The following is a 15926-nucleotide window of genomic DNA, read 5'->3' as shown; positions in this document are numbered from 1 at the left end:
ACCTCAAGAAACAAGAAAAATCTTAAGTAAGCAATCTAATCCTACACCTGAAACAACTAGAGAAAAAGAGAATAAACAAAACCTAAAGTTAGTAGAAGGAAAGAAATCATAAAGATCAAAGCAGAAATAAATGAAATAGAGACAAAGAAAATAATCACAAACATCAATGAGACCAAAACTGGTTCTTTGAAAAAACAGACAAAACTGATAAACTTTTAGTTAGACTCATCAAGAGAAAAGGAGGACTCAAATAAATAAAATTAGGTATGAAAAAGGAGAAGTTACAACTGACACCACGGAAATACAAAGAATCATAAGACTACTAAAAGCAACTGTATGCTGATAAAATGGACAACCTAGAAGAAAGGGACACTTTTCTTTGAAAGGTACAATCTCCCAAGACTGAACCAGGAATAGAAAAAGTAAATATTAAGAGACCACTCACAACACTAAATTTGTGATTTAACCCCCTCCACCCAAAATACAAAAGTCTGGGACCTGATGGGTTCACAGGTAAATTCTAGCAATTCAGAGAAAAGTTAACACCTATTCTTTGGAACTTGTTCCAAAATTGCAGAGGAAGGAAAACCTTCAAACTCATTCTATAATGTATCACCCTGATACCAAAATGAAACAAAGATACCACAAGAAAAGAAAAATTACAGGCCAATATCATTGATGAACATAGATGTAAAAATCCTCAACAGTACAATACAAATCCAACAACACTTCAAAAATACATTATAAAAATCATACACCATGATCTTAAACCATGAGATCATACACCATGAGAAATCTGTATGCAGGTCAAGAAGCAACAGTTAGAACTGGACACGAACAACAGACCTGTTCCAAATCAGGAAAGGAGGACGTCCAGGTTGTATATTGTTACCCTACTTATTCAACTTATATGCAGAGTACATCATGCAAAATGCCAGACTGGACGAAACACAAGCTGGAATCAAGATTGCTGGGGAAAATATCAATAATCTCAGATATGCAGATAATACCACCCTTATGACAGAAAGCAAAGAAGAACTAAAGAGCCTCTTGATGAAAGTGAAAGAGGAGAGTGAAAATGTTGGCTTAAAACTGAACATTCAGAAAACTAAGATCATAGCATCCAGTCCCATCACTTCATGGAAAATAGATGGGGAAATAATGGAACAGTGAGAAACTTTATTTATTTGGGCTCCAAAATAACTGCAGATGGTGACTGCAGCCATGAAATTAAAAGATGCATGCTCCTTGGAAGAAAAGCTATGACCAACCTAGAAAACATATTAAAAGCAGAGACATTACTTTGCTAACAAAGGTCCATCTAGTCAATGGTGTTTCCAGTTGCCACGTATGGATGTGAGAGTTTGGCTATAAAGAAAGCTGTATGCTGAAGAATTGATGCTTTTGAACTGCAGTGTTGTAGAAGACTCTTGAGAGTCCCTTGGACTGCAAGGAGATCCAACCAGTCCATCCTAAAGGAAATCAGTCCTGAATATTCATTGGAAGGACTGATGTTGAAGCTGAAACTCCAATACTTTGGCCACCTGATGTGAAGAATTGACTCACTGGAAAAGACCCTTATGCTGGGAGGGATTGGGGGCAGGAGGAGAAGGGGACAACAAAGGATGAAATGGTTGGATGGCATCACTGACTCAATGGACATGAGTTTGAGTAAGCTTTGGGAGTTGGTAAAGGACAGAGAAGCCTGACATACTTCAGTCTATGGGGTTGAAAGAGTTGGATACTACTAAGTGACTGAACTGTCTGAACACCAAGATCAACTAATATTCAAACCACAGATGCACAGATTTTTCAATATCCACAAATCAACATCAACAAATTGAAGACTGAAACACTATATGATCATCTTTATAGGTGTAGAAAAAGCTTTTGACAAATTTCAGCATCCATTTATGATTAAAGAATAGAACTCTCCAGAAAGTGGGCATAGAGGGGAGGTACCTCAACATAATAAAGGCCATATACAACAAACTTACAGCCAACATCATACTCAACCATGAAAAGTTGAAAGCATTTCCTCTAAAATCAGGAACAAGACAAGGATTTCCACTCTTATCACTTTCATTCAACATAGTAATCGGAAGTCATAGTAATCGAAGAAGAAAAAGTAAAAGGAATCCAAATATGAAAAGAAGTTAAATGGTCACTATTTGCAGATGACATGATACTATACATAGAAGATCCTAAGCATGCTATCAAAAACTACTAGAACTACCAATGAATTTGGTTAAGTTGAAGGTTACAAAATTAATACATAGAAATCTGTTGCATTTTTATACACTAACAATGAAAGATATGAAACAAATTCAAGAAACAATTCCATTTATCATCACATCAAAAAGAATAAAATACCTAGGAGTAAACCTACAGAAGGAGATAAAAAGACCTGTACTCTGCAAACTATAAGTTGCTGATGAAAGAAATCAAATAAGATACAAACAGATAGAAAGACATGTCATGTTTGTGCATTGGAAGAATCAAGGTTGTCAAAATGACTATACTACCCAAGGCTATCTACAGATGCAACACAATCCCTTTGAAACTACTAATGACATTTTTCATAGAACTAGAACAAAAAATATCAAAATTTGTATGGAGATACAAAAGACCTTGAATAGCCAAAGTAACCTTGAGAAAGAAAAATGGAACTGGAGCAAACAGGCTCCCTGACTTCAAACTATACTAAAACATTACAGTCTTCAAAATAGTATGGTACTGGCACAAAAAAAGAAATATTGATTGATGAAAAAGGATATAAAACTCAGAAATAAGCCCATGCACCAATGATTAATTAATCTATGACAAAGGAGGCAAGACTACACAAGTTTGGAAAGACAGTTTCTTCAAAAAATGGTCTTGGGAAAACTGGACAGCTATATTAAAAGAAAAAACAAGTTAAATCATTCTTTAACACCATACATAAAAATAACCTCAAAATAGATTAAAGACCTAAATATGAGATCAGACACTTCCTTCTTAGAGGAAAACAGAGGCCAAATAGTCTCTGACATAAATTGCAGCAGTATCTTTTTCAATCTGTCTCCCAGAATAATGGAAATAAAAACACAAATAAACAATGGGACCAACTTAAACTCAACAGATTTTGTACATCAAAGGAAACAAACAAAGCAAAAAGACAATCCACAGATTAGGAGAAAATATTTGCAAATGATGTGACCAACAAGAGATAAATCTTCAAAATCTACAAACAGCTCATGATGCTTAACAGCATCAAAACAAACAACCCAATCAAAAGATGGGCAGAAGACCTAAGCAGACATTTCTCCAAAGAAGACATACAGATAGACAAGAGGCACATGAAAAGATGTTCAATGCTGCCAATTATTGGAGAAATGCAAATCAAAACTACAATGAGATATCACCTTATACCAGGCAGAATAGCTATCATCAAAAAATCCACAAACAGTACATGCTGGAGAGGGTGTGGAGAGAAGGGAACTCTTCTACACCATTGGTGGGAATGTTAATTGGTACAGCCACTATGGAGAAAAGTATGAAGTTTCCATAAAAAACTAAAAATATAGCTACCATATGACCCTTCAATATCATTACTGAGCATATATCTAGAGAAAAACATGATCTGAAAGGGTACATGAATCCCAATGTTCATTGCAGCACTGTTTACAATAACCAAGACATGCAAGCAACCTAAATGCCCATTGAAAGAGGAATGGATAAAGATGTGGAACATATATATAATGGAATATTACTCAGTAATTAAAAAGAATGAAATAATGCTATTTGCAGCAATATGGTTGGACCTAGAGGGCATCATACTGAGTGAAGTAAGTCAAATAGAGATGGAGAAATATGATATGACATCCCTTATATGTGGAATCTTAAAAAAAATGATACAAAGGAACTTATTTACAAAACAGAAAGAGACTCATAGACTTAGAGAATGAACTTATGGTTGCCAGGGGGAAGGATGGAGGAAAGGGATAGCTACAGAGTTTGGGATGGACATGTACACACTGCTATATTCAAAATGGATAGCCAGAAAGGACCTACTGTATAGCACATGGAACTCTGCTCAATGTTATGTGGCAGCCTGGATGGGAGAGGAATTTGGGGGAGAATGGATACATGTATATGCATGGCTGAGTCCCTTCCCTGTTCACCTCAAACTACCATAACATTGTTAATCAGCTATGCCCCAATACAAAATAAAAAGTTTTTTAAAAAGAGGTAAACTTCCAGTTACAAAATAAACAAGTCTGGAGGATGAAGTGTGTAGCATGGGGAAAAGAGTCAATAATATTTTAATAACTTTGTATGGTAACTAGACTGATAATGGGGATCATTTTGTAATGTATAGAAATACAAATCACTATTTTTGCATCTGGAACTAACAGTGTCTCGGGTCAGTTAAACTTCAATAAAACTTTTTAGCATATGAATAAAAAATCAGGTTGTTATTAAAAGTGTTACACTGCATATTAAAGATAAAAGGAAATATTGTTTTAAAAATAGCTTTGTCATGGTATCTCCTTTGCCAGGCATATACCTGCGGCTGATACATGTTGATGTTTGGCAGAAACCAACACAATTCTGTAAAGCAATTATCCACCCATTAAAACTTAAAGAATTTTTAAAAATAGCTTGAATGAAGAGCAACAAATTCTCTCCAGAATTAATAAAACAATGTATAGTTTCAAGTTTTATATCAAACACCCTAAGATATTCTTTAATACCATTAAAAACATTCATATCTATAGAATATAGTGAATGAGTTTGCATTTGCATGGATTTTATTTACATATTTCTTTAGTTAACACAATTATATTGAATAAAATTAGATGGATCTGTTAAAATTATTATCATTCCCTTTCTCAAATATACTTTTTGCTTCTTGATCTAATTTTATAAATCCAATCACTGAAGTTCACCTGTAAATAAAACTTTGATATAAGTGAGGGTTTTAATGAATAACATTAAGAATTTTTTATAAATATCACTATGAGATTTAGGCATGAAAAATTGAAAGTCATTGTGATACTTAGTTTTTAATTAGACTTCCTCATTACAATTTAGTGAATGTTATGCAATCAGTTCAGTTCAGTCACTCAGTCGTGTCTGACTCTTTGCGACCCCATGAACCATCTCATCCTCCGTTGTCCCCTTCTCCTCCTGCCCTCGATTATTCCCAGCATCAGGGTCTTTTCAATTGAGTCAGCTCTTCACATCAGGTGGTCAAGGTATGAACACCCAGGACTGATCTCCTTTAGGATGGACTGGTTGGACCTTCTTGCAGTCCAAGGGACTCTCAAGAGTCTTCTCCAACACCACAGTTCAAAAGCATCAATTCTTCAGTGCTCAGCTTTCTTTATAGTCCAATTCTCACATCCATACATGACCACTGGAAAACCATAGCCTTGACAAGATGGACCTTTGTTGACAAAGTAATAGCTCTGCTTTTTAATATGCTGTCTAGATTGGTCATAACTTTCCTTCCAAGGAGTAAGCATCTTTTAATTTCATGGCTGCAATCACCATCTGCAGTGATTTTGGAGCCCCAAAAAATAAAGTCAGACACTGTTTCCCCATCTATTTGCCATGAAGTGATGGGACCAGACGCCATGATCTTAGTTTTCTGAATGTTGAGCTTTAAGCCAACTTTTTCACTCTCCTCTTTCACTTTCATCAAGAGGTTCTTTAGTTATTCTTCACTTTCTGCCATAAGGGTGGTGTCATCTGTGTATCTGAGGTTATTGATATTTCTCCTGGCAATCTTGATTCCAGCTTGTGCTTCTTCCAGCCCAGCGTTTCTCATGAGGTACTCTGCATATAAGTTAAATAAGCAGGGTGACAACATACAGCCTTGACGTGCTCTTTTTCCAATTTGGAACCAGTCTGTTGTTCCATGTCCAGTTCTAACTGTTGCTTCTTGACCTGCATACAGGTTTCTCAAGAGGCAGATCAGGTGGTCTGGTATTCCCATCTCTTTCAGAATTTTCCACAGTTTATTGTGATCCACACAGTCAAAGGCTTTGGCATAGCCACTAAAGCAGAAAGAGATGTTTTTCTGGAACTCTCTTGCTTTTTCAATGATCCAGTAGATGTTGGCAATTTGATCTCTGGTTCCTCTGCCTTTTCTAAAACCAGCTTGAACATCTGGAAGTTCAGGGTTCACATATTGCTGAAGCCTGGCTTGGAGAATTTTGAGCATTGCTTTACTAGCGTGTGAGATGAGTGCAATTGTGTGGTAGTTTGAGCATTGTTTGGCATTGTCTTTCTTTGGGATTGGAATGAAAACTGACTTTTTCCAGTCCTGTGGTCACTGCTGAGTTTCCCAAATTTGCTGGCGTATTGAGTGCAGCACTTTCACAGCATCATTTTTCAGGATTTGAAATAGCTCAACTGGAATTCCACCACCTCCACTAGCTTTGTTCATAGTGATGCTTCCTAAGGCCCACATGACTTCACATTCCAGAATGTCTGGCTGTAGGTAAGTGCTCACACCATTGTGATTATCTGGGTCATGAAGATCTTTTTTGTACAGTTCTTCTGTGTATTCTTGCCACCTCTTCTTAATATCTTCTGCTTCTGTTAGATCCCTACCATTTCTGTGATGTTGAGCATCTTTTCATGTGTTTGTTAGCCATCTGTATATCTTCTTTGGAGAAATTTCTGTTTAGATCTTTGGCCCATTTTTTGATTGGGTCATTTATTTTTCTGGAATTGAACTGCAGGAGTTGCTTGTATATATTTGAGATTAATCCTTTGTCTGTTGCTTCATTTGCTATTATTTTCTCCCATTCTGAAGGCTGTCTTTTCACCTTGCTTATAGTTTCCTTTGTTGTGCAGGGAACCCTCTTACACTGTTGGTGGGAATGCAAACTAGTACAGCCTCTATGGAGAACAGTGTGGAGATTCCTTAAAAAACTGGAAATAGAACTGCCATATGACCCAGAAATCCCACTCCTGGGCATACACACCAAGGAAACCAGAACTGAAAGAGACACGTGTACCCCAATGTTCATTGCAGCACTGTTTATAATAGCCAGGACATGGAGGCAACCTAGATACTCATTAGCAGACGAATGGATAAGAAAGCTATGGTACATATACACAATGGAATATCACTCAGCCATTAAAAAGAATACATTTGAATCAGTTCTAATGAGATGGATGAAACTGGAGCCCATTATACAGAGTGAAGTAAGCCAGAAAGATAAACACCCATACAGTATACTAACACATATATATGGAATTTAGAAAGATGGTAATGATAACTCTATATGCAAGATAGATCCCTACCTTTTCTTTCCTTTATTGAGCCCATCTTTGCATGAAATGTTCCCTTGGTATCTCTAATTTTCTTTGAAGAGATCTCTAGTCTTTCTATTCTATTGTTTTCCTCTGTTTCTTTGCATTGATCTCTGAGGAAGGCTTTTCTTATCTCTCCTTGCTATTCTTTGGAACTCTGGATGCAAATGGGTATATCTTTCCTTTTCTCCTTTGCTTTTCACTTCTCTTCTTTTCACAGCTATTTGTAAGGCTTCCTCAGACAGCCACTATTATGCAATAGTGGGTAAGTTATTAAAGACTGCCCCCACATGACCTCAGGAGAAAACTTTTCATTATATTTCAGTAAACTTTGCTTAAACAGCAATAAAATTGGCTTGATGTAATTAGCAAGCATATCTAGTAATGTGTAAATGATGACAGTTACAAAATCTTTAATTTACAGACAGCTTTCCCAAAATATTTCTGATACTTCAGGGGAGGTACATACTTTGGTACCGAGTGACACTTACCTTGCGGTAGATCATATGGCACACGGCTACTCTCAGCCTCATCCCCACACGCTGAATGTGATAGAAGTACAAGTGGTGCAGAACGGCCCACACGAGCACGCAGGTGCTCAGCACTGTGGCGTAGGCGTAGGCTTCTTGCAAAGTGACAGAATTGGTGGAATCAGAGTTTTCAACATAACTAATCATTTTCCCCAAAAATATGGGCTGAACTACTCTGGTGCCTTCCTAAAAGGAAAAAAAAAAAAAAAGAAAAGAAAAGCCTTAATTAGAAATGCAAGCTCTACAAATTTTCTTAACACAAACTTTTACTATTAGCATGTTAAAAAGACATTTTGGCAAAATGCTACATTCAGGGCTACATTTAAATATATATATATATATATATATATGCAGATGCACTATTTTCTGTAAGACATGAGACAATAGTTTTAACCTTAAGAAAAATTTTACATTCAAAGGCAATAAAGCCCGGGTACATTGTGCTTAGCACATTGTGGATGCTCAATAAGTATTATAAGCAGTGCTTTAGAACCCATTTGTCAAAATAGCAAGAGTCTTGGTCTAAGATGGATAAGTGAAAAGTGGCAGAAGAAGGTAAGAAATTTGCTTCCATGTGAACAAGCCCCTGTCTCCTGTATTCGCAACATTTTAGCCCAATAGAAAGTCAAGATGGCTCATGTACTAGAGGCATGCTCTTTCCATCACCTTCTGCTTTAAGAGCCTTTATGAACTGAGACATTGGCACAAGCTCAGACCCAATATTTACCACCCCAGACTCCACATGTTGCTAAATCAAGACAAGCAGAGACCAGCTGCTGCTGGAGTATCACAAAGAAACCACCTTTGGGAGGTTCCCAGATTTTCTGCCCAAGGGGACACTGCATCAATGTATCTCTACCCCTAGAAGCTCGGATGATACTTGGAATCAAATATTAAACATGGCAGAAATTAAGCTTGAAAACAGTGTTATCCATGGTTTGCCATCAGTCATAAACCTCAGGTGCTAATTTGGAAGAAATGTTATCAATTATCTATTCCTCAAGGAAAATATTAAAATCCTAAACCAAGACTTAGCAGGTAACCACGCTTACTTCCTGAGTAAGACTCAGGGAAAGCTATTTTATTTTCTAAAACTAAAGGCAAATAAACAGCAACAGTTGCCTACCCTGCCAAATGGCCACTCTACCCCACAACCTACTTCCTCCCTCTAGTCACCCCTTGAAGGACCACTTCTCCACCCTCAAAGAAAACCAAACAGTTAACACAAATTGAAGTCACCAAAAATTAACACCTCCACCCTAAACACCATTTCCTCCACATACTTCTCAGAAGAAAAACACCAAGAATTTAGAAATCTTTCAGGAACTCAACTTTGAATCAAGGTTTTCCTTTTAGGGAATCCCTCTTGACTAACACAGATCTGGAAAATGACCAATGGGTTTGCTTTCATAGCTCTCTTCTGTCTCCTTAAAGACGAGGAACCCGCATACAAGAGGAAGGAAAGGATAATTCAAAACAACAAACAAAACACAACACCACAAGCATTTTCTGCTCAAACAAGTAGTGCTCAATCCAGTTATTTATAGAAAGTTGTCCCCATTCCTCAAATGCATGTCACATTGAACCTCAACACCCCTGCCTTCCTCTGCACACATGCATACACATGCTCGCAGACTGCACTAACTGCCTCGCCTTCTCTGAATTCATGGAAGTTTTCATCTATTGTAGAGAAGTAAGGGAATGCCGTTTAGTTGAATTATGATTAAGATGATCAGATCAGAGTAATTTAATCGGTTCTCAAGAATACAAAGACTCACTGTAACATTTCTAGCAAGCCCTATCATTTATCCCAAGAAGCATTAAGAGCTCATGGAAAAGTCCCTAATACAGTAAATTGTAAAATACACTATAGTTTACTGAGATGGAAATCTGGAGGCTTACACAGAGAAGTAAGCACATCACACTGTACACACGGGCAGTCCCAGTCCAGCTGTGGTCAAGGGCAGTCCAGTCTACAGCCTATAAAACTAGGGCTCTCCACCAGAAGCCCAGCACTAACACCTGCTGCATCAAACTTTCCAGAAAACTATGAGTGTCTCTGGGAATCACTGTTACCTGTTACTCAGCTCTCCATTTAAGCCTAAACATTTTATAATTATAGGAAAAAGAAGTAAGAGTAATGTCATCCACCAAAGAGAATACTGATAGATGCAACAAATTTAGGGGGAAAAAAGTGCAAAATAAAGGCAGGTCGCTACCATCTTAAGCACCTGGAGTTTTCTGCTCAGAGACAGTATTTAACAAGTCAGCAGAGCAAATAGCCTCATTAAGGTATAATGCCAGTTCATGGCCCAGATCTTCCACTCATCTGTCCATTTTTTTCCATAATAATTATCATTCTTTATTTGAGATTTAAGTTTTCAAAAAGATAACAAAGGTTTTTGAACAAGAACCATTACAGTGATTTGAAATAATTTGGGGGTAGAGTTATTTGTTATCCTTAAGCACTGCCTTGCCTCCAGTGAGAAGTAGTTATGACAATTTAGAAAAGTGGTGAAGAGCATAAAGTACAAAGAATTGCCACTCAAGCATAAGTTCCAACTATTGAAATTGGAAAATAGATTTTATACTCCATATAAAATACAAGTAAATAACAATTTTACAGTAATTTCTCTCAACAAAACAGAAAACTAAATAGTCAATAACACAAGGAAACAAAACCCCAAAGTGTATCAGGAGAGAATACGAATACAAGTACTAAATACGATTCTTTAAAGCTTCTAGAACACACAGAAGGAAGTGATTGGGCTATCAGATTTGGACTGAGAAAATCTATCCCCTCCACACACAAGGAAAGGTTAGAGATAAAGAATAATTTAACAGGATAGCTGGCAACAACATTTTTAACCTGTGAATGTCTCCACTTCTGGAATTTGGTAGCAACTGGCTGAGGCAAACCAGGCGAAAGGTTTTCCGCTGCCAGAAGATTAACTCCTCCATAGGCTCAATGCTCTGTTCCAAGTATTAACTCCAAATGGAAGAGTGGTGTGAATGTCAAGGGAAGGCACAATTTCTGACGACTCTGCTTGTCTTGGAGAGTCTCCCAGAATCCCAGGGGGTGGCTCACACTTGGGATTCAAACACTGGGAGCTGCCATTCCAGGGAGCTACCCTTACCATGTGTTCACTGGTGTGGGCAGACGCCACCAAGGAATTCTCTCATATATCTATTCCTGATCCTTAACTTCAAACTGGTAAGCAATAAAACAACTGAGAAAATACTCATTATCAAACATGAAACTAACCAAATTAGAACTTTCTGAATAAGTAATGTGTGTGTGTGTGTGTGTGAGTGTGTGTTAGTTGCTTAGTCATGTCTGATTCCTTGTGACCCCATGGACTGTAGCCCACCAGGCTCCTCTATCCAGGGAATTTTCCAGGCAAGAATACTGGAGTGGGTAGCCATTCCCCTCAGAACAAGGTCAAATATTGCCTCCATAAACCCTTCATCTTTTATATCAATCTGTGACCCTTTCTACAAACCAACTGAGAATATAGTTCTTATTCTTTCACAAAAATTCTTCACAACTGTTAAACCATATGAGATTTTTAAAAGAGTCCAAAATAATATCACATCATCCATCATTCAAGATTCTACAAGAGTCTCAGAGTCTCTGAGGCAGACATTTCTTGATAGTCCTTGGTATTCAGCCTCCTGAAAGCACTGATATTAATCACTACCTCCTGGTCCTTAGGGAAACTTCTTACACAGTTAGATGCTAGAACTGCTGGAGTGGGTACAGTTCCTCCTCCAGGCTTCCACATATACTTGACACATTTCTTACCCAACTTCCTCATCTCTCATTCATGAGAAAAAAAAAAAAAAAGCAAACAGGAAATGGAAACATGCTATCAGACAGAGGGAAAAAAAAAAAAAGAAAAGCTTGAGGGAAACAAGGAAAAAAGGGTGAGCTTCTGGGAAAATGAAAAGCCAATTAAGTTTTAGAACTGGGTGAAAGGTGACAAAAGTAGAGTTGAGCAGGATCCAGGGCTAAGGAGGAAAAGCAGTGAATCTGGGGAGATAATAAACATAAAGATCCTAGATACACATTCAGTCCTCTTTTACACAGTGGTCTTCATCCTGACTGCATGCTAGCATCATCTGGGAAAGGAAGAATTTCCCTACCCTTCCTATAAATACTATGGCTCGGGGTAACCAAAGAGTTTATAATGACAAAGCTTCTCTTTATGGAAATGCTGCAGCTGATAAATGAAGAGGGGAAGATTTAGAACTAGAACATCACCATTTTGGAACCCTTACTGAATTAATGGATCTTGAGTAATAATCATGAATCGCTCTTAACGTCACACATACAAAATGATGTTATGTACCTCATAAAGGAGGTATACAAACCTATAACCCTATCTCCTACAAAAGGGAAACCTGAATGACTCAGATAAAGTTCTAGATCTAACCCCCAAACCTAAGGTACCAGAGGAGCCAGTTACACAACTTGGGGGAGAGGCAATCCACCAAACTCAAACTGTGGGAGTCTCTATAGGACAAACAACCTAGTTTCTTCCTTTAGAAATATATATAAATAAATAAACTAAATAAATGGTTGAGAGGAAAGAGAGAGAGGGGGGATGGATAGAGGGAGATAGAAAAGCAACCTATACAACCTCTATGAACCAAATGTAGCTTTTATGATGCTGTTTCAAACAAGGGGGGAAAAGACAACATGAGCACTGGTTAAATACTGATGATATTAAAGTTAATGTTTATGCATCATAATGGAATTGGAATTATTTAGGGGGGAGAGTCCACATCTTTTAAAGATACATACTAAAACATTTATAGATAAAAATGATATGATGTTTAGGAACTGCTTCCAAATAATCTTCGGAAGTGAGAGCAAGTAGGAGTTGAGATGAGGTAAGAAAGCTCATGAGTTGACAGTTATTGAAGCTGGCTTAGGGTGACATAGGTGCTTATTTCCCTGCACACTTAGCTGATACTCCCTGTAATAAACGACAGAAGAAAAAAAAAAAGAAAATCAAACAGAAATTTACTAACACATGTATTTCTGATACACATCAGAAATGCCAGAAAAACTGAGTAACTACCTGAGATGGCCCAAAGTGTTAGTCACTCAATCATGTCCAACTTGTTGTGACCCCATGGACTGTAGCCCACCTGACTCCTTTGTCCATGAAATTCTCCAGGCAAGAATATTGGAGTGGGTTGCCATTTCCTACTACAGGGCATCTTCCCAGCCCAGGGACTGAACACAGGTCTTGATCAAACCCGGGTATCCAGCATTTCTAGCAGATTCTTTGACATCTTAGCCATGAGGGAAGCCCCTGAGCCACCAGGGAAGCCTGAGATGACCCAAACCACCACCTTAAATACCATTTCCAGATAAAGACAAAAGAAGGGAGGGGACACTTATGAAAAGTTAATAGGAAATGCAGCTTAAATTAGAGTCAGGTTGGGTTTGTTATGCAGATTTAAATTCTTCATGAAGACTTCTCTATCAACAAGATTCTTCTGTGATTTAGAGACATTCTTTTCTTCCTAGTACAGAGATGGAGTGTGCATTCTAAGTCATTTCATTTGTGTCTGGCTCTTTGTGACCCCCATGGATTGTAGCCCTCCAGGCTCCTCTGTCCATGGGATTCTCTGGGGAAGAATACTGGAGTGGGTTGTCATCTCTCCTCAGGGGATCTTCCCGACCCAGGGATCAAACCTGCATCTCTTACTTCTCCTGCATTGGCAGGAGGGTTCTTTACCAATAACGCCACCTAGAAATCCACAGAGATGGAGACATCCTTATAAATGGAGATTTTCTTTATCAATGTAAATGTTCCTCACAGAAGGCAAACTGCTACTCTGTCTTCAGAACTTTTCCTGTGTCTATTTCTCAAAGAATAAGCTCAAAATAACCTTTCTGCCAGAGATGCATATTGTGGGGTAACATGTTCTGCTTCCCTTCTATTCTTTTTCGTGTTTTTGAAATGTTGCTAAATATCTACAGGAAAAAAAGAAAAAAAAAAAACTACAGAAAGCAATTGACAGAGGAGCACAGAGTTGTTATCAGAACAAACACCTCCTCCTGGCTCTGAGCATCAGTGGAGGCTGTGGGAGGAAAGGAAGTCTCAGGACAGAACGCAGAGAACACTGGCCTGGGTGTTAGAACACTGGGCTTCAGAAACCAGGTTGAACACCTGCGAGTCACATGACCCTAAGCCCATCATGTGCCCTCCTATAGCTCCAGGTGCTCATCTGTGGAAATACCTGCCTTGTCTACCTTGAAGGATTTCTGGGACAGCTGTGTGAGCTACCACAGCTTAAAGTGCTCTGAAACCACCATTAAAACAAGTGTTTTTGATCACTTTTATTATCAGATGGTGGTATGGCTTTTATTATCACTTTTATTATCAGATGGTGACTGCAGCCATGAAATTAGAAGATGCTTGCTCCTTGGAAGAAAAGCTATGACCAACCTAGATAGCATATTAAAAAGTAGAGACATTACTTTGCCAACAAAGGTTCGTCTGTTCAAAGCTATGGTTTTTCCAGGAGTCATGTATGGATGTGAGAATTGGACCATAAAGAAAGCTGAGCACCAAAGAAATGATGCTTTTGAACTGTGGTGCTGGAGAAGACTCTTGAGAGTCCCTTGGACTGCAAGGAGATCAAACCAGTCCATCCTAAAGGAAATCAGTTCTGAATATTCATTGGAAGGACTGATGCTGAAGCTGAAACTCCAATACTTGACCACTTGATGTGAAGAAATGACTCATTGGAAAAGACCTTGATGCTGCGAAAGATTGAAGGCAAGAGGAGAAGGGAATGACAGTGGATGAGATGGTTGGATGCCATCACTGACTCGATGGACATGAGTTTGAGCAAGCTCTGGGAGTTGGTGATGGACGGGGAGGCCTGATATGAGGCAGTCCATGGGGTCACAAAGAGTTGGATATGACTGAGCAACTAAACTGATTATCAGAAGTTTTGGGAAGAGACTTATTCTATCCTTAATGGCAGAGGTTGGTTTCACAAAGGGTTTGGAAAACTCAGTGCTGCTTATAGGCCATCATGGCAGGACAAGAACTTATCAGAAAAGTCATTTGTAAAAGCTAAGTTTTCTAGATAGTAATTAATGTTTCATTTATAAGTAGACTGCTAAAAATTTTAACCATTATTAATGTAACCTTTTAAATATGAGTCACCTATTTCCCTAACATCTTAAAGAAAACAGATTGAGGAGGTGGGGGGAATGAGTGAAATAGGCAAGGGAGATTAAGAGGTACAAACTTCTAGTTATAAAATAAATATGTTGCAGGGATACAATGTACAACATGGGAAATATAGTCAATATCACTGAAAACTTTGTATGGTGACAGATGATAACTAGGCTTAATCACGGTAATCATTTTGTAATGTATAAAAATATTGAATTGGGACTTCTCTGGTAGTCCAGTGGGTAAGACTCCACACTCCAAATCCAGGGGCTTGGGATAATCTCTGGTCAGGAAATTAGATTCTGTTCAGCCTAAATAAATAAATAAAAGTGGGAACTTGTATTTAAATAAATAAATAAAAATACTGAATAAAAAAAATATTGAATCACTATGTTGTACACCTGAAACTAATATTAACACTGTTAGTCAATCACACTTCAATTTTTAAAAATTCTTTGAATGTTACAATAAAAACTTACATATGCTTTAAAAAGAGAAAATAAAACAGGTTAAAAAGTGTCACAATCATTCATGACTCAGGGGCACCACTGTGGATATTACTAACACCTAATGGCTAATGCTATGCTCTCAGGAACCAGCGAGGCGCACACAGCAGGTCTGCTCTGCAGGTCCCTGTCTGCTTGGCTCAACGCCCCCTCCTCCTCTCCCTTGCTGTGTGGTCCTCAGTGGTTGCTCTCAGCCCACAGTATCTCTGCCACCAGCAGCCACTCCTCAGCCTCCTGGGTTGAGCAAAGTGAGGGACACATGGAAGAAAGGGTTGGGAAATAAATGCAAAGCCCACTCAGCTCCTGGGGAACCAGCCCTGAGTCCAGGCACAGAGCTCACTGTGGGTCGCAGAGGATTCTGTTTCCTTCCT

At 38.3% G+C, this 15926-nt stretch overlaps 1 protein-coding gene across 1 annotated transcript in view; it reads right to left on the bottom strand.

Moving 5' to 3' along the window:
* LOC110127197 (ATP-binding cassette sub-family C member 4-like) overlaps window positions 1-15926 on the bottom strand; it is a 141958-nt gene that overhangs the window by 115699 nt on the left and 10333 nt on the right. The window contains exon 4 of the mRNA XM_020877307.2: window positions 7803-8027. Within this exon, the coding sequence (XP_020732966.2) occupies window positions 7803-8027 (225 nt within the window). The remainder of the gene's footprint in view (window positions 1-7802; window positions 8028-15926) is intronic.

Source organism: Odocoileus virginianus, chromosome 8 (assembly GCF_023699985.2).
Source record: "Odocoileus virginianus isolate 20LAN1187 ecotype Illinois chromosome 8, Ovbor_1.2, whole genome shotgun sequence".
In the NCBI taxonomy this organism is placed as follows: Eukaryota; Metazoa; Chordata; class Mammalia; order Artiodactyla; family Cervidae; genus Odocoileus; species Odocoileus virginianus.
The sequence above is the reverse complement of the archived record's forward strand: the minus strand, read 5'-3'. Positions and strand labels throughout refer to the sequence as shown.